This window comes from Pseudorasbora parva, chromosome 23 (assembly GCF_024679245.1).
Source record: "Pseudorasbora parva isolate DD20220531a chromosome 23, ASM2467924v1, whole genome shotgun sequence".
Taxonomy (NCBI): Eukaryota; Metazoa; Chordata; class Actinopteri; order Cypriniformes; family Gobionidae; genus Pseudorasbora; species Pseudorasbora parva.
In genome coordinates, this window is record NC_090194.1 from 34,228,346 (window position 1) to 34,246,844 (window position 18,499).

Genomic DNA, 18,499 nt, shown 5'->3' on the forward strand with positions numbered 1-18,499 from the left:
TTAAATAATAAGTGCATTGTAAGTCCCTTGTGATGTGCTATGTGCTAAAATGTACTAAATATAAAATGAGTAAATAGTATTATATAATACTAAAATGGTTTATGGGCTAGTTTGTAGACATTCAGACAAGACATGCAGGCTAGAACCAGATTTAATTTTTAGCACTATATAAAAAGACTAGCCTATATAAAAAAAAAGGTTTTACTATTATTATTATTAATAATATAAATTAATTAATAATTTGTATTTATTTATTATTTTTTTTACAAATTCTGCAGATTTATTAGGATTTGCCCATGGTAGCTGGAATGGGTGTGGATTAGGTACATTTGTGGAACTATTTTATCATATCTATGCTTTTTATGTCAGCTTTCAGTTTCACAAACAAGGACGAGGGACTTGTATTTTCTCTTACATGATTGTGCGCTTAGAAACTTTTGTTTTGCGTACGTCAGCTGTTTATAAGAGACTTTTATTTGACTATCTCCGCTTTCATGAATATGCAACCTGAGACTTTTATTTTGTGCACGTCACCTAATATGGGTGTGTATGCGGGGCTTTAATTTTGAAATGCCGCTTTCTGCCAGCTAGCAAGTTTCTAAGGGGGGGAAAAAAACCTCGGATAGTTGTGAGCTGATTAAATACCTTCTGTAAACCTGGACTATCCTGGATTCCAGTGATATTATAATTCATAATACGAATAGCAAATATTTTCATTTCCATAATAGCACGCCAGAGACACCGCTGTCAGTTTAGACAAATAAATAAAACTCATTCTGATCTGTTTAGATTAGCTGTTAGCGGATTAGCTTCGGTATTGGCTGTTTCACACAGAGCAGGTAAGAATGACACTTGTTTATGTACATATATATAATGTCTCACAACACATTATCGAAACGGTTTAAGAGAGATTCAGATTAAAAAAAAGATTATTCTGGAGACGTGGAGGGATCTTAGTGCTAGCACGACTGCTAAGCAGCTGTTAGTCATCAGCCTGTTGAACTGTAATCACAATGAAACATGAATAGAAAGTAAAAAGCCCTCTTTAGAAACCTTCTGGTGATCTGATCCGAGGTTTCCATGAATATCGATCCTTTCTAAAGGCCCTGCATACACTGATCTGTTTTAAATGGGTGTGGTGTAAGTTAGTGGCTAAAGGTCTGTGCTTGTAACTAAAAGGTTGTAGGTTCAAACCCAATGAATCATTGTTTTATTGACTGTAACCAGAGGAATCTAATGGAATGCCTCTTTTTGGATCTAAGCTAAATGACTCCTATATTGTCTTGTGTTTTCTGACCTTGGTATAAGCGGTGGGATAAAATCTGAATAATCAATAAATAAAAATAACCCTGAATGAATCATCATCAGTGTTTATTTTTTATTATTTATGATTTTATTTGATTTATGTTGCTGTGTTCCTGCAGGTCCTGCCCACAAACACCATGAAACTCTACAGTCTGAGTATCTTGTATAAAGGCTCGACGAAGTCCAACCTGCTGAAGGCGGCGTACGATCTGTCATCATTCAGTTTCTTTCAGAGATCCAGGTACAACATCTATCTAGGATGTCTCGTACATACACCGATCAGTTATAACATTATGACCACTGACAGGTGAAGGGAATAACACTGATTAATTATCTCTTCATCACAGCACCTGTTAGTGGGTGGGATATATTAGGCAGCAAGTGAACATTTTGTCCTCAAATTTGATGTGTTAGAATCAGGAAAAATGGGCAAGCGTAAGGATTTAAGAGAGTTTGACAAGGGACAAATTGTGATGGCTAGACGACTGGGTCAGAGCATCTCTAAAACTGCAGCTCTTGTGGGCTGTTCCCGGTCTGCAGTGGTCAGTATCTATCAAAAGTGCTCCAAGGAAGGAACAGTGGGGAAACTGAGACAGGGTCACGTGGGGAGCTGGTCCGTGTGGTCCGATCAAACAGACAAAAAAAGAAGTTAATGCTGGTTCTGATAGAAAGGTGTCAGAATACACAGTGCATCTTAGTTTGTTGTGTATGGGGCGGCATAGCCGCAGACCAGTCAGGGTGCCCAAGCTGACCCCTGACCCCGCCGAAAGTGCCAACAGTGGCATGTCAGCATCAGAACTGGACCACGGGGCAATGGAAAAATGTGGCCTGGTCTGATGAATCACGTTTTCTTTTACATCACGTGGATGGCCGTGTGCGTGTGCGTCTCTTACCTGGGGAACACATGGCACCAGGATGCACTATGGGAAGAAGGCAAGCCGGCGGAGGCAGTGTGATGCTTTGGGCAATGTTCTGCTGGGAAACCTTGGGTCCTCCATCCATGTGGATGTTACTTTAACATTTACCAACTGCATAAGCCACCTACCTATTAGTCATAATGTTATGCCTGATCGGTGTATTTCACTGTATACTAAACCGTTTTAGGGTGGCCAAACTGCATCTATAAACTGTTTTTTCCCCCCAGTGTTCAGGAGTTTATGACATTCACCAGCGCCCTGATTGTTGAGCGTTCAGCATTAGGAAGTCGTGCATCTGTCAAAGAGCAAGGTCAGAGATAACATCATCATGATGAAGACTTAAGTGTTTCCTCCCGGCCTGATTGCAGCTGTTGGGTTTAATTGAAGCTTGTGCCGGATGAAGGACTAGTTATTAGGTTTACTGTGTTATTAAAGCACTAAACTGATCAGCTGAGCCTCTGAGGAGGAAATTATGGAAAAAATATACTTGAGTGCGAACTGGATGTAATTTTTACCCACTCAAGTAGGGCTAAAGTACATCTTTCTATTTCATTTCAAAATTACGTCCATTAAACTAAAATATACTTAAAGTAATTTCCTTTTAAACTTGTATGTCATGTATTTTAATATATTTGTAAGGATGACGTTTCAATTTAATACATTTTAAATATACATAAAATCGTATATTGAATACACACACAGTTAAAATTATAAGCAGGTACTTTACATATGCTTAGAATGTTAAGACCCGTTTAGACCAAGAACGATAACTATATTAGCGTCCACACCAGTGGATGATATCACTCTGTTTATTCTTAAGCTTGGAACATACTCTGCAAGAACAAAGACATTTGTTCATTTTCTCGAGGTGGCAAGAACAAGAACAAATTCGTTCTGGCAGTACATTCCATACTTCATGAGAAAAGCAGGTGCCGATCATCTGCGTCTTTCCGCATTAACCCCGCCCACTTTAAATGTCTGACCAATCACACATTAGTTCTCGGACACTGCTCATGCGATGTTGACGAGAACAAGCTTCGAGAACTCCCAAACCAGGGCTGCGAGAACAACATGACGTCATTTTGTTATCGCAGCCCTGGGAGCGAGAACTTTTTTCTCTGTTCTTGCGGAGTATGTTCGAGCCTTCAGCACGTGCTTGTCTTTCACTTGAAACGCTCAAGCTCATTACAGCATGATGGATTCTGATTGGCTGTCAGTGTCAATGTTTTTATCATTCATCAGCTGGAAAATAAAATCGCCCTGAAAGTGATTCCAACTATCGTTTCTGTCTCGTTTTTATAATAGCTGCCTGTGGTGTGGACTCTGCTACTCTTTAATATTGAGAACGAAATTTAGAACTATATCTTTAAAGTTATCATCCTTGGTGTGAACAGGCCTTTAGGCAACACAGCTCCTAAAAATATACTTTTAATTACACATTCAGTACAGATAAGAACACTAGTCTCAACAGTGGTTTGTGGCGCGGTTCGTAACGCAATGGATTGAGTGATTCATTGTTTGTGTGTTTTTCCCTGTTAGAGTACTTGTGTCACGTGTACGTGCGGAATGACAATCTGGGCGGTGTTGTGATCGCAGACAGTGAATATCCCTCCAGAGTCTGTTTCACTTTACTTGACAAGGTGCGTCTTGTTGACTTCATGCTTTTCATAATCAATAATATTAGCAAAATAAATCCTGCCAGTTAATTATCTATCTATCTATCTATCTATCTATCTATCTATCTATCTATCTATCTATCTATCTATCTATCTATCTATCTATCTATCTATCTATGTATCTATCTATGTATCTATCTATCTATCTATCTATCTATCTATCTATCTATCTATCTATCTATCTATCTATCTATCTATCTATCTATCTATCTGTCTATCTGTCTGCCTGCCTGCCTGCCTGCCTGCCTGCCTGCCTGCCTGCCTGGCTGTCTGGCGGTCTATCGATCGTGTCTGTCTTTGTTCTCGCTTGTCTAAGAACTTTACTATCTAGTTATAATTAGTATAAAGACAGCTGAATAAAAACCATTGTGTTCATTAAAAAATGTAATTGTCTGTAGGTGCTGGATGAGTTCTCCAGGCAGGTGAACAGTATAGACTGGCCTTCTGGATCACCGTCGACCATTCAGTACACGGCCCTGGACAGCCATCTGGCTAGATACCAGGTGAAACAACCCTGAAAATAATAATGAAACTGCATCACACCAGATAAGCCATTAAAAGGTTAGTTCACCCAAAAATGAACATTGTCATTAATCACTTTAATCACCTTAATGTCGTTCGACACCCGTAAGACCTCTGCTCATCTTCAGAACACAGATGAAGATATTAGTGTTGAAATCTGATGGCTCAGAAAGGCCTTCATTGACACCAATGTCATTTCCTCTCTCAAGACCCATAAAGGCACTAAAGACAGCGTTACAAAGCCCATCTCACTACAGCGGCTCTACAATCATTTTTTGAAGCCACGAGAATAGTTTATATAGTTAATAGAACTTGTTATAGTGATGGGCCAATGACATTGGTGTCAATGAAGGCCTTTCTGAACCATCGGATTTCAACAAAATATCTTAATTTGTGTTCAGAAGATGAACGAAGGTCTTACAGGTGTCGAACGACATGAGGTTAAGTAATTAATGACAGATTTTTTTTGGGTGAACTAACCTTTTAAGGGCACTTGAGTAGTAAACACAACACATTTTATTACGTCTAACAGTTTTATTGAGTTTTTGAGTTTATTTTTTCTGTTCTGCAGAATCCCCGTGAGGCAGACGCTATGACCAAAGTGCAAGCAGAACTGGATGAAACCAAAATTATTTTGGTGAGCAAATTATGATGTTTTAAGGCTTTTTTCCTGTCTCTGTTTCACCTTCATTGAATGTTTTTTTGAATGTATTGGCATTTGATTTGTGTTTCTCCAGCACAACACGATGGAGTCGCTGCTGGAGAGAGGAGAAAAACTGGATGATTTAGTTCAGAAATCTGAGCATCTGGGAAACCAATCAAAAGCCTTTTATAAAACGGTCAGTCCTTTACACGCACATATAACATAGCGACAGGTCCCGAGGACATGTGATTTACATCGTTGATGTCACTGTTTTTTATGTTTTAGGCACGCAAGCAAAACTCCTGTTGTGAGGTCATGTGATCGCGAAGAAGTATCTGATTGGACTGGATTCTTCGGCCACTTCTCTCTGATTTTCTATGTTTTCCCCTCTCTTTCTCTCTGTCCTGGTGTGGGCTGGTGCTTTGATCATGCAGCAGTCATAGCGAATACATGAGAGAAACGATCCAACGGTACAGGCTCAGAGGGGGCTGATTTCCCATGATGCACCACACTTACTCTGCCATCGGTTTTCATGTCGTGTGAGAACTTGGTTTTCTTCAGCGTTCCTTGGCGGTTCCTCAGGGTCTGGCACAAGCTCAAAACGGATATGGATAAAAGCATAGAGGGGCTCCAGTCAAACGTCCCCGCTGTGCCTTACTTTTAGACACAAGTGTGTTTATCAAGACTGTTCATTTAGCCTTATCAATGGAGAACGTGAGTGAAAATGCTGCAATCTCTATATTTAGACCCATTATTCGGCTTTGGCAGTTTTGAAGCGCCTTGTAGAGTGAAGATGTAGCGTGAATTCTTTTTTAAATGTGACAACAGTAAACTATGTGTTAAATATTGATGTGTTTGGATTCTCAATCCTCCATATTGTGCACCCCATGAGTGACTGACCAAATTGTTTCAAAGTCTGTTTGTGTACAATTCTAATACCTTTTTCTCTCTTGAAAATGTAAATAAATAACTGAATCATACTGGCTTTGGGTGCCTGCTTATTGCAATTTGGTTTTCAATAATGTCACTGCACATATGAAACATTCCTGCAATATTTTCATTTGATTTTAAATAAACCAGCATGTATTGTGATATTTGAGAGTAATAATAAAGCCTTAAAGTGTGGTTTACTGTGAAATCAGCCCCCTTGATCCTCGTGCGACGGTAAACGCGGTTGTGAGTGTAAATCTGTGCTGTTAGTGATTGTGTTTGGTCACATGGACCTCTCAAATGCTGTATCCAATCTAATGATGCTTTGCTGCTAACAGACTGAAGGCTTCTGTTTTATAGTTAATGTGCTTTTTTCTTGTTGTAAAGCTTAAATATACATGCACAAAAGTGTTGGGTAAACCTGGCATTATCTGGGTCAACATGTCCAGTGGCCAGTTGCATAAACTGCTTCGTATTTAAAAAATTTTCATCAACACTGCTCCTATCGTTTTAAAGTCAGATCATTAAATGATAGGATTGGTCAAATAATTAAAAGTAAGACTGATTGGTACCCATTGATTAACTGTTACTTGGTTCAAACTAGTTCTTAAAGGGATAGTTCACCCAAAAATAAATTTTTTAACATAATTTGCTCACCCTCTATCCATCCTAGATGTATATACGACGTTCTTCTTTCAGATGAATACAATTGAAGTTATATGAAAATAATTCCTGGCTAATCCAAGCTTTATAATGGCAGCTCAAAAAAATGCATTCATCCATCCATTATAAACGGATGCGTGTAAGAAAAATATACATAGTATAGTAAAATATCTAGTTTCCGACAGATCACTTCCCATATTCAACTTATGGAGAAAGTGTAACGCCTCTTGCAGTTCACAACATTTATATTACATCTGACGTCATTGTAACGCCAGTAACGCTTTTTTCGTATTACTTTTTACGCTTAAAATTTTGGCCACCCATTATAAAGTTTGGAAGAGCCAGGACATTTTTAAATATATCTCCAATTGTATTCGTCTGAAAGAAGAATGTACACCTAAGATGGCTTGAGGGTAAGTAAATCATGGGCTAATTTTCATTTTTGGATGAACTATCCCTTTAAGACACCAGATGCGTCCTAACTTGTGCATTTATGAACTATTCTATGCTGTTAAGAGCGAGTGGTTTGTCTAAAAAGTCCACTTTAAATACCCGGATGATGCACTTAATTAACCACAAAAACAAAGTGTTGGACACTTCCTTATAAAATTCACTACACTGTTAAGTACATAGTGTACAAGTTCATGGTCATTTGAGACAACTAGTCTTAATAAAGTGGCTAAGTTTATGCAACTGATCCTAAGTTTTATTTCACCACAAAATCAGAAGACAAAATCATTGCAGTTTATTTATTTTTTACATTTTAGACCAATATTTTTTAATATTGACAATTAAGCACAAATTTCCCTTAATTTTCATTATCATAAGGTACATTTTTTTACTGTTTTGTGTACTGCCTTTATGCTAATTTAAATTACAAGTTAAAAAAAATAAGATAATAATGAGAATTTGGGGGTGAAACATGCTTAATTGTTATAGAATAATGTTTTTAAAAAAGTACCCTTTTTTAAAAGCAAAACAGAATTTTCTGTTTGTGGTGAGATATAACCTAATTGTGACTTCAGTAGATATATATATATATATATATATATATATATATATATATATATATATATATATATATATATATATATATATATATATATATATATATATATATATATGCTGTACCAGCTGGCACTAGAGCAAAGTTTTGTATGAACTGGAGAATCTACACACCCTTAAACTCATCACTATGACATGATCAAACACTACTATTGTGGTTTTTTATACGTCAGTAGAGGTGGATTGAAATCTCTTACCTCATGGTGTGTCGTGTCAATGTAGACATTTGTTCTGTGTTTGCTTTTGAATGGTTGAGGTGTTTCAGCACAAGAAACATGACAGTGTTATATTCACATCTAAATGAGTGTGTGCTTATATCTGCCCTCAGCAATGTACAAGTTACACTTCACGTGTACCACTAACTAACTAACCAATTGGTAAAATAGTGCAAGACCTTTTGAGGTGCCTTTTTCTGGTAATTGCCAAATCATTGCTGGCTCATTTTAGAAGAACCTGAGTGTGTAGTGATGTTTAAAGTAACGGTTCCCCTTCACATATTCATAATTGTAGTAACATGTTGACTAATAAATATTTGGCATTAATAAAACATGCCTTTCATCAGTTCTTAACCAGTAACCTGCACCATAACTAGTCTGTTGTGTTCTTGTGATCAAACGAGCAGTTGATGTGGACATTAAATTACTGCAGAATCTGATTGTCCATTTTATAAAGATATAAAAGCATTTGTCAACGGTCTATATTAGCTGACAAACAAAGAACATAAAAATCCCAAAATCAAAAGAAAAAAAATATTACGCTTATTTTGAGGACGTCAAAATATTATTTTAATGACATTTTGTCCCTGAATTCTTATAAGAATTAAATGTTAATTTTTTTTATTTTTATAAAATTGTTGATGCATTCTTTACTTGTGCAATTTGAAGGTTTTCTAAATTAAGCTCTGAAACCTTTATAATCAAAATCAGAACATGAGGCACTTTATGAAGTAGAGTGTTAGTATTAATGAAACACAATATTACATTTTCAAAATTCAAAACATGCAGCGAGACAGATTGATAGTCACAGTTCACTGCATGTTTACAAAGTGTCCAGACGATTCTTTAACATCCCAATCCAATCCCAGAGTCTCTGAAGCGGTTAGCTTTTCCCATCTTTCTTTTCTCCACGCTTCTTCCTTGTGTAGCGAAAACTCTTTAGTGGATTTTTTCCTCTAGAATGCCTCTGCAAATGCAACAAAAGTAGAAAAGTATTGATTATAAAAAAAATATTAAAGGGGGGGTGAAACACTCAGTTTCAGTCAGTGTCATGTCAATCTTGAGTACCTATAGAGTAGCATTGCATCCTGCATATCTCCGAAAAGTCTTTATTTTTTTAATAATTATATAAGAAAGATGCGCTGTTCCGAGTCTTTCCGAAAAAAGCCGAGCGGGTGGGGGCGTATTGTGTGAGCGGAGCTAAATAGTGACGTGTGCGCCGCCGTGTTGAGTGCGTCGTAATGCTGTCATCCCTAACAGCGGGAAAAACTTTATTCAAACTAAAAATATGGCTTTTAATCAGATACAGCCATACATCTATGATCCGGAATCAGACCCAGAGGCTGCAGTTGAACAGGAGCAGCAGCAAAAACAACTAGAGCAGGACGTCTCTATGTGGTACAAGTTATACACTAACTATATAATATGCTTAGCGGCTTGTGTTATTTACATATTTATACTTGAATTATATCGTCGTATTTTTGTCTTTGAAGGTGTACATGTGGGAAGTGCAGTTTTGCACGTGTGTGTGTGTGTGTGTGTGTGTGTTTACGCGTGGTTTGTGAAGACAACACGGAATAGTAGCACATTTGAATGAAGAAGCGCGCTTATTTAGTTCAACATATTTCCCCACTCTTTGTGTATTGTTGTTTGGAGTGCTTTTACAATACACAAACATAAAGTTACACATATAGTGGCCAGCTAAACAAATGTACACGCACTACACATCGCATGCTCCATTGATCAATTTCTATATATAGTAATATATATAGTAACTATACGTGATCATGTTTGGGCTACTTGATGAGCATAGACACAGACATTTGAAGCAGTCTAACTCACCGCCCGCGGTTCTAACGTTGGGACCTTTATCGTTGGGACTGCTCCATCCTTCAGCATTAGGCGATTGGAAAATCCGGCGTCATGCTGGGCCTTGTTTATGAAACAGTCGGCACCGAAATGCAGCGAACAGATATAAACATTCGCGCAACTCAGTTGCTGATCCGGAAAAGCAAATTCCATCCACTGTTGCCTTAACGCGGGGTTTTTGGAGAATCTGTGCAGGACTGTCTTGGTCTGGCAACCAAAAACGCACTTTTTGATGTCATTGTTAATTGTGCACATTACCTGTGCAGCGCAGCCTACGAGCCAGCGCTTTGATGGGCATAGCCTGTTGCTTTCGCTCTCTCCCTCTCTCTCTCTCACGCTCTTCCGGTAGAATTGTCCGTACGGCCCATACAAGGAAATTCCGCCCCCATTAACGTCAAAGGGGACGCATGATCTCAAAAAACTTGCCGAAACTTATGACTAACCGGAAGTAGTATTTTTGACAAAGAAATACTCCCATCAAACGTCCACCTTAACTTTTGAAACTTTGTCCATGTTTAGTATGGGATTCCATGTCTTTAACAGTGTAAAAAGATCAGTATGCATGAAACAGCATTTCACCCCCCCTTTAAAAAACTACGACAATGTCCCATGATTTCAGCAGTTCGGATCGCGTCAAAAGGCTGAAATCACGTGACATTGGTGATCTGAATCATTGATCGATTCACTGATTCATGAACCGTTGAATCTTTTTGGAGGAACACGGAAGAGAAGACAATGCTGAATAAAGTCGTAGTTTTTGTTATTTTTGGACCAAAATGTATTTTCGATGCTTCAAGAGACTCTAATTAACCCACTGATGTCTCATATGGACTACTTTGATGATGTTTTTATTCCCTTTCTGGACATGGACAGTAAAGTGGGCATACACTGCATATGCTCTGGGACTAAAATATAAAATATCTTAAACTGTGTGTGAAGATGAACGGAGGTCTTACGGGTGTGGAACGACATTAGGGTGAGGAGTTAATGACATCAATTTCATTTTTGGGTGAACTACCCCTTTAAAGCTACACTGACGTTGGCAATAAATGCAAGTCAATTCTTCAGTTTAATCTTTGTGTACTAAAAAGGCACATAAGTTTCTGTAGAGATAGTAATAAACATTCTCCTTTTTTTGCCAAATAAATGAAAAGCATGCCATCAATGTCTTCTCTCGTGCTGTATCAAAATGACACCTAGCTTTCCTCAGAGATGGTCAAATCAAGTTCAGTTTGTGCATTATTACGTGATATAATTTTTTTAAATACTGTATACTAAATTGTGTATAATTAAGCTATAAATCATATACTGAAGTAAATTTCCGTGAAGTAAACCTGAAGTAAACCGTGATACGAACCGAACCGTGGGTTTTGTGAACTGTGCCGCCCCTAATATGCACCTAAAACACAATCATCCATTTTATTTATTGTTTTTGGTATTTATTCAAGTGCATTTTTAGTTTTGTTAACAGACTGAGAGTCCAATGCTTTTATTGTTTTTGGTTGTTTTGTTCATTTATTGTGGATATTTAAAATGGTTTTCGTTTTCAGTGTTAAATAGTCTTTAGAAACAAGTTTATTAAACTATGAAATGGTGTAAATGCTTATTTTTCCATTAGCATTATTTTAGATGAAAATGGTCTCAGAACAACATTATCGTTTATCGCAATAATTTCTTGGCCAATTTATCGTCCAGCAAAATGTGTTATCATGACAGGCCTATTTCCAACACACTCATAATCATTACATTTGCAAGTGCTCTGCAGCAAGTTTTATTTAATTTACATTTTAAAGGCTGACTATTATGGTAAAGTATTTCTCTGTAATGGAGAACAATGTTAGCAATGTTACACATAATATTCTTTCTCAGCTCTGAAACTCAAACCATTTTCTGAGTCCACCAGTATATATTTAAGAAATTAAATTAATATTATAAACCTACGACTAGTCGACTAATGAATTAAATCCCTAATTATATCAGTATGTAGTTAATATGTATATGTATGTAGAGTTTTTAAAGTGTTAATGAACGATTTGTATTCTCACCTTGAAGCTGCTCAGCATCACTCCACCCGTTTTAAACTTCCTTCTCTTCCGTTGGTGCAGAGGATTGACCAGACTTTTCAGTGCAGCTGGGACTGAAACGGAAATGAAAGACATGTCTGAGATCCATTTGTCTGTGTGTCCAATATATAGATCAATCAAAAAACGATCACTCCTTACTCAGGTAATCTGGCACGTTCTTCATGTGAGGTTTGATGACGGCCGGATGAAGGTCTTTGTCGTGTCGGAGCAGCTGCAGGTCTCTAGGATTGTCTTCAAAGTATGTCTGTCAGATAAAGCAAATGAGTTACTACAGTCAATCGATATTAGAGGCGAGCTGTGTTTAAACAGCACAAACCTTGAGTTTCTCTGAATTGAGCAGCTCCTGTTTGATCTCCTTCAGCCTGGCCTCCTTCACCGCCTGCTTTGTGACCGATCTCATGGCATCCTGGGTAAATTATAGCATGCAAGAGACTTCAGGTGAACCAAACCACAAATACAGCTTCAGTACTATAAGAGGACACAAACATACCCGACATCTGTATCTGAATCCTTCAATTTCCTCCATTTTGAACCCGTAAGGCTTCAGAACACACTCTGTGTCTGACAACAGAGGAGGAAGACATTTGCTGATGAAAAAACATGCAAGTGTTCTTTTTTTTCAAAGCCACAACTTTTGCATAAAAAAAGCATTTTATTTATAATAATGTTAGTTTTTAGCAGCAAAAGCAAGCATAATTTAGTTTTCCGTGACCATTTTAAATGAAATATCCTCTGACGCCTGTGACCTTTACCTCCAGAAAGAGCGTTTTCAACCTCTGTGAGAATCGGGAGTTCTGTATGAGATATGAAGGACAGCGCAGAGCCGGGATTATCCGCACGAGCCGTTCTAAAGGGAAGCAGGGAAAATCAGGATTCATTCGTATTATTGTATTGTAAAATATAGCTAAAATAAAATTTAATATAAATTAGACTTAAAACTAATATAAACAAAATACTTAAACGAAAAAAATTAGCAACTAAAATAAGTTTGTTGAAGTACAAAAATTGTATATAAATACTAAAAATGAATGCTAAACAATAAAAAATAGATATAAAAATTACAAATGTGCATACAATTACTAATACTTAAGATACAAAAAGAAGTAAAACAGTATTATTGTTAACCAAAACTAAATTAAAAATGATTAAAATAACTGTTGTCAATTTAAATAAAGCTGAAATAAATTAATATATAAATATTAGATGAAAAACTAAAAATCTTAAATTGAAATTTTAAATTGCAACTTAATTAAATTAAATAAGTTTCTATTTACACTCTAAAGTGGAAATAAATATAAATGAATGCTCAAAATAATAAAAATAGTAAACACTTTAAAAATGACAAAAGCACATAAATGTATTAAAACTGAATATTAATATAAAAATTATTCAGGATTATTATTGTTAACAAAAATGTGAAAAAAGCATAGTTTATGTTGAAGTACTAAAATGTCTAAAACGGAAATATAAATTCATGCTAAATAGAATTTAAAAACAACAAAGACCATACAAACGACATAAAATGACTAAAACTGAAAATATATAACAATATCAGTATTATAGTTAACTAAAATTAAAACAATAAAATAAAATAGTTTCGTTAATTTGAATAAAGTTATCAGATCAGTGTACCTGCCGACGCGGTGAATGTAGGACTCAACTGAAGTGGGAAAATCAAAGTTGATCACATTAGACACGTTGTGAAAGTCAATCCCTCTGGAAACGCCATATTCCTTATCTTTGCCTCTGGGAGGTCAAAACAGAAGTCAGTATAAATGTTTAAAACTAAAACCATTTCGACACACCAACCATTTTCATATTTCAAATGTTTTCTTTGCAGGGAACTCATACTTTCCACTTTTCCCAGAGTTCTTTTTCTTCTTTCCTTTCTCCGGCGTTTTCTGGGAACTTCCAGCGAGATTCTCAAGTCCTTGTTCATCTGTGGCGATGATGTAATTGTAGAAGCCTTGATTAAACTGAGCGATAATGTGACACCTGAAAAAACACCCAAATAAACACTGACTATAACATGAAGACAGCATCTGCAATGTGACGTATTTCAGTTAAACTATTTTCACAACATAATAATATTACTGGTTAATATTATTTATATCCAACCTCATGGCATTGGTTACATCAGAAAGAATTATTATGAAATAAAAATAAATAAATCATTTTCTTCAGAATAATGACTGATGTATTGTTCATAATATGAAGGCTCTTTCACACTGAATGTGAAACAATTGATTACCTTCAGTAAATTAACGCCTGCATGATAGAAAATAAACAACTTCTATCTCAAGTCTCTTCACGTCCTACCTGGAGTGAACCGGCAGTTCAGAGTTCAGGACACAAGCAGGGATGCTGAACTGCTCCAAAAACAGTTTGAGCCGGTAACAGCGCTCCACATCGCCGACGAAGATGAGCGACTTCCCTCGGACCAGCCCGAGCTTTAGGAGTGTGTAGATGAGCAGGAACTTATCCTCTTCCTCACATCTGACGCTGTACTGCTGGAGCTGAGAGCTGTCGGGCAGCTGGGAACCCTGGAGCTTCAGCGTCACCTACAGCAGGTGGAGGAAAACCATCAGATCCAGCCAGAACACACACGCCGCTAACGCTTCTCTGCTTCTCACTCACTGGATTGTGGAGGACGAGCTCTTTCAGGGCCTGAACGTCATCATTCAGCGTGGCCGACATGAGGAACGCCTGGTAGATCTTGGGTAAGTGACTGCAGAGGTGAAGAGACAAAATACTAGATGTTGTACCTTAAAAAAGTCAATTGTGTTTGGCTGTACAGTTGCTGCATGTACTGTTTTATCTAGAATAGATGTTTTATTTAACATTTGATTGAAATACAGGTTGCGAACAAGCGGCAACCTCCCGCGTTCTCTCTTGAAGCCAATACTGAAGTAATCTAAACTGCAATTCCTCGACTGGCCACTAGAGTCAGGCTCCAGAAGCGAGCAGAATCTCATTGAGCCCCATGTTAAAATTCCCAAATTTACAGCAGAAAAAAACATGTTTACAGCCTGGTAAAAATTGTGGTTTTGGCCTGTACGGCTAATTTTGCCCTTCATGACAACTGTGAGGGGGGTTATATCTCATTTGTTTATGTTATATAAAGCCTTAAAGTTCTGCATAATTAAGGGTGTGGTTACTTTGAGTGACAAGTGGATAGCCATTTATCCGCCGTCTATAGTCATTGCGTCACTTAAGCCACGCCCACGTCCCGCCTTTTTGCCCATTTTCTGTTATCCGGGAGTGACTCGTGATGACTCGCTCACAAGATGGCGACGCCCAGCTTGCCCATACTTTAAGCTTCAGAGCGGCTTATCGGAATCCTATGGGTGACGGACACGGACACTACGTCCATATTTTTTTACAGTCTATGGTTGAGACGTATATAATGCAGTTACAATCAGGCATGCAAAACGTACATTTGTATTCATGCCGATTTCATCAGTTCACCTGAATAGCACATTTCCCACATATCGGTAGTTTCAGTTTCACTTTAAATACATTTGTTATGATCATTTATAATAAATGTTTATAATGAATGTTGCTATAATTTGTTTACTTTATACTTACATTTTTCATTCCTGTTCTATTCTGAATCTTGTTAAATTTAACAAAATCTTGTTAATTTTGGTCGATCAGATCACGAGTAGATAAGGGAGACACATTCCCGTTTACACTTGGTGTTTTAATCCGTCTCTTTCAACCACTTCTGTCCTGATTTCTTCAAGGAGAGGGTCTATGGGCTGGTAAATGTATGGGCTTTTTCAGATCTCACAATCGAATGGACAAAATAACACAATTTACATATGAACATAACTTACATATGACACAACACTCCTCTCTGGTAGACGTAATAATCCGAAATTTGAAAAAGCAACACATCTTTCCAAACATGAGAAGCATTTAGTCATGTTTAATCACAGTGTTTTAATTGGTTTATTTAGCTTACCGATAGTATGATATTCAGGGATTTCTATGAATGACGTTTGCGGCACATATTTACAGTACCTTGCAAGAAAGCGCCCGCTTGCAGATGGAGCAGTGCATGCAATAATTGCAGCCTTTGCCAAATCGCGTGCAGTTTTACTACAGTTTATCGTGCAGCCCTTTCATATATAAACCAAACTTGGGTCTCCAGCCAACAAAGTTTAAATCCCGTCTGGCTAGCACGGTTCTTATAATGTTTAAGCGTCAGGTCAGTAGGCAGAGAGTTAGATGATCTTTGGGGGCTGTTTGACATGCATTTTCCACTACCTCTGGAAGTGGTTGAAAGTGGAGAAGCTCAAAGCGTTTTAGACCCGTTTACACCTGTATTTAGTGTCGTACACATGTGATCCGATCGCCAAAACGCTTCTTAATACCAAGTGTAAACAGGGCCGATCTGTTTTAATCAAACACATACCACAACAGGCTTTTAAGGTCTGCTTCAAACCCAAACGAGAAGAGAAGATCAGCCTCGTCGATGACCAGCATCTCTAATGAAGAGTGCAGCTGCAGGTTCTGGGCGTTAATGTAAGCCTGAACACGGGACGGCGTGCTGACCACAATATCCGGCTTCTCCATTAAAATAGGCCTGTGAAAGACAAAGAATTGTAAATGTTTCTTCGAATCAATAATATTTAATTGCACTTAGAATGAAACTCAATGAGATGAAACCTATTCCTGAATGAACTTGATGATGAACACGGTTATTATTGTTAAAGTGGTCCTATTATGCTTATTACAAATCAAATGAATCTTTCTTTAGGGTTTAATGTTGCTGTTTGAGGATGAAACGTCTCCATTGTAGTCTTGAGCTTTCTTTATATCCTCATTTAAATAATTTAAGTGCAGAATAAAGGGGTGGGGCCTGTTGAGTTAGTTAGTAGTGTATTCAAACTGGTGGTTATGGTAAGGGGCGGGACATTTCCCAAACACACTGGAAGCGCTTAACCAATCTCAACATAATGCTCCAGTCGACCAATCAGAGCACAGTGTGCTTTTCAGAAGGAGGGGCTTCATATAGTCAGGAACTAAAGAGAGCATTACTGACAGACTGGGAAGAGAGGAGCTGCAAAACTATTAAAAATATAATTAAAATAAAGCTTAAATGAGATAACATAAATATTACATAATATAAACTTAAGCACAAAGTAATAAACCTAAATAGTAATACCAAATGCAATGTTAGTACAAAACAAAGTTACTAAAATAAAAAAATATTAAATAAATACTAATTTAAAATGTCATCAATAGATACTACAACAGTATATACAAAACACTGAGCTTGAATTTTTCTTCTTGCATTCAACATTTCAAATCTCCCAGAAATTAAGTAATTTCAGTCATTTCTGAACTAATACATCCAGTTCAAGAAATATATCATCAAATCTTATAATAAATGTGGTTCCTAATACAGATAGGCTCAGTCCGGTGTGAGCAGCCCTTGATCTGCTGTAGTACTGACTTCTGTGCCGATAGATCCGCTTTCCCAGAGATGTCGGCCACTCGCACGTCCCTGCCGCAGAACGCAGTGAGCTGTCGGATCATGGTCTGGACCTGCTGGCCCAGTTCTTTGGTCGGGACCAGGACTAGAGCTCTAATGGCCTGCTCACGTACAGTCTGCTCACAGCATCAACAACAAAACATTTTCTGTTACATATTTCTGTCATCGAGGCCCAACTTAGTATAAACGAATAAAAGCCACACATCACCTGTTTGGACGTGAGGATTCTTTGGATCAGTGGGAGCGCATAGGCTGCGGTTTTTCCTGATCCGGTTCGAGCACGGGCCAGCAGATCTTTCCCCTCCAGCGCCAGCGGGATGGCTTTCTCCTGGATGAGGGTGGGCTGAGACCAGCCTAAATCAGCCAGAGCCTGAGAAAAACAACAGCACTAAATAATGCATCTTCAATCAACATCCCCTAGACAGCACTAAAAACATAAGTGTAAATGGGATCCAAGATGTTTTGTGATTTGTCACATCTGAAATAAATAAAAAAAGTATACATATATCATGATTAATAGCATCTAACATAAAAGTTTGTGATTATATAATAAACAAAACATATATATATATATATATATATATATATATATATATATATATATATATAAACAAACTTGTTAAACTCGCATTATGTTAGATGCGATTAATAGATTTGACAACCCTATATATTTACGTGTGTGTGCTTGTATGTACATATTATCAAACTTTATTGTACTAACTATAGTATTTTGGAAGGAACTATGGTAACCATAACTAAACAAAGGAAGAAAACGAAAAAGGCATTTATTTCAGAAATGACAGTGCTTATGTTAGCATGCGAAAATAGTGTCGAAACAGATTTAAACGGCACGAAAACAAACTGTTGATATTCTGGCGTATGACATTTCGAGATAGACAGACTGTATATTATTAGCACGACTATATATTTTACCTTTAAAAGCCGATCATCTAAGCCCATCTCATGAAAGTGTAGTCTATCCTCCTCCATCTTCAACACGTGTGTTTGCGCACAGTCAGGCGAGCGAGACATTGAACCCGCTGCGCCTCAGCGCCGCCTGTGGGACTGGAAGAGAACCGCAGGTCAAACCACACAACGTGCCTTTAA

The 18,499-nt window shown here is 37.5% G+C and overlaps 2 protein-coding genes across 2 annotated transcripts; one reads left to right on the forward strand and one right to left on the reverse strand.

The window, feature by feature from the left end:
- Positions 1–573: 573 nt before the first annotated feature.
- On the forward strand, positions 574–6,046 carry ykt6 (YKT6 v-SNARE homolog (S. cerevisiae)). The gene is made up of 8 exons (XM_067433548.1): positions 574–839; positions 1,425–1,546; positions 2,450–2,532; positions 3,762–3,862; positions 4,297–4,401; positions 4,992–5,057; positions 5,158–5,259; positions 5,349–6,046. The coding sequence occupies exons 2-8, from the start codon at positions 1,443–1,445 to the stop codon at positions 5,382–5,384; spliced, it is 597 nt and encodes a 198-aa protein (XP_067289649.1). The 5' UTR covers positions 574–839; positions 1,425–1,442; the 3' UTR covers positions 5,385–6,046.
- A 2,584-nt stretch (positions 6,047–8,630) lies between these two features.
- ddx56 (DEAD (Asp-Glu-Ala-Asp) box helicase 56) lies at positions 8,631–18,448 on the reverse strand. Its single transcript, XM_067433542.1, has 14 exons — positions 18,326–18,448; positions 17,601–17,762; positions 17,354–17,508; positions 16,310–16,480; positions 14,527–14,617; positions 14,209–14,450; positions 13,741–13,884; positions 13,522–13,635; positions 12,642–12,736; positions 12,380–12,450; positions 12,206–12,295; positions 12,028–12,133; positions 11,851–11,942; positions 8,631–8,903 (listed from the first exon to the last, which is right to left on the reverse strand). The coding sequence occupies exons 1-14, from the start codon at positions 18,422–18,424 to the stop codon at positions 8,820–8,822; spliced, it is 1,716 nt and encodes a 571-aa protein (XP_067289643.1). The 5' UTR covers positions 18,425–18,448; the 3' UTR covers positions 8,631–8,819.
- Between the last annotated feature and the right edge of the window lie 51 nt (positions 18,449–18,499).

Coding starts and splice junctions, on each gene's coding strand:
- ykt6 (XM_067433548.1), top strand. CDS start 1,443: ATGAAACTCTACAGTCTGAGTATCTTGTATAAAGGCTCGACGAAGTCC. Junction 1,547..2,449: donor AGTTTCTTTCAGAGATCCAG/GTACAACATCTA, acceptor TTTTCCCCCCAG/TGTTCAGGAGTTTATGACAT. Junction 5,260..5,348: donor CAAAAGCCTTTTATAAAACG/GTCAGTCCTTTA, acceptor TTTATGTTTTAG/GCACGCAAGCAAAACTCCTG.
- ddx56 (XM_067433542.1), bottom strand. CDS start 18,424: ATGTCTCGCTCGCCTGACTGTGCGCAAACACACGTGTTGAAGATGGAG. Junction 17,509..17,600: donor GAATCCTCACGTCCAAACAG/GTGATGTGTGGC, acceptor TGCTGTGAGCAG/ACTGTACGTGAGCAGGCCAT. Junction 12,296..12,379: donor GATTCAGATACAGATGTCGG/GTATGTTTGTGT, acceptor TAATTTACCCAG/GATGCCATGAGATCGGTCAC.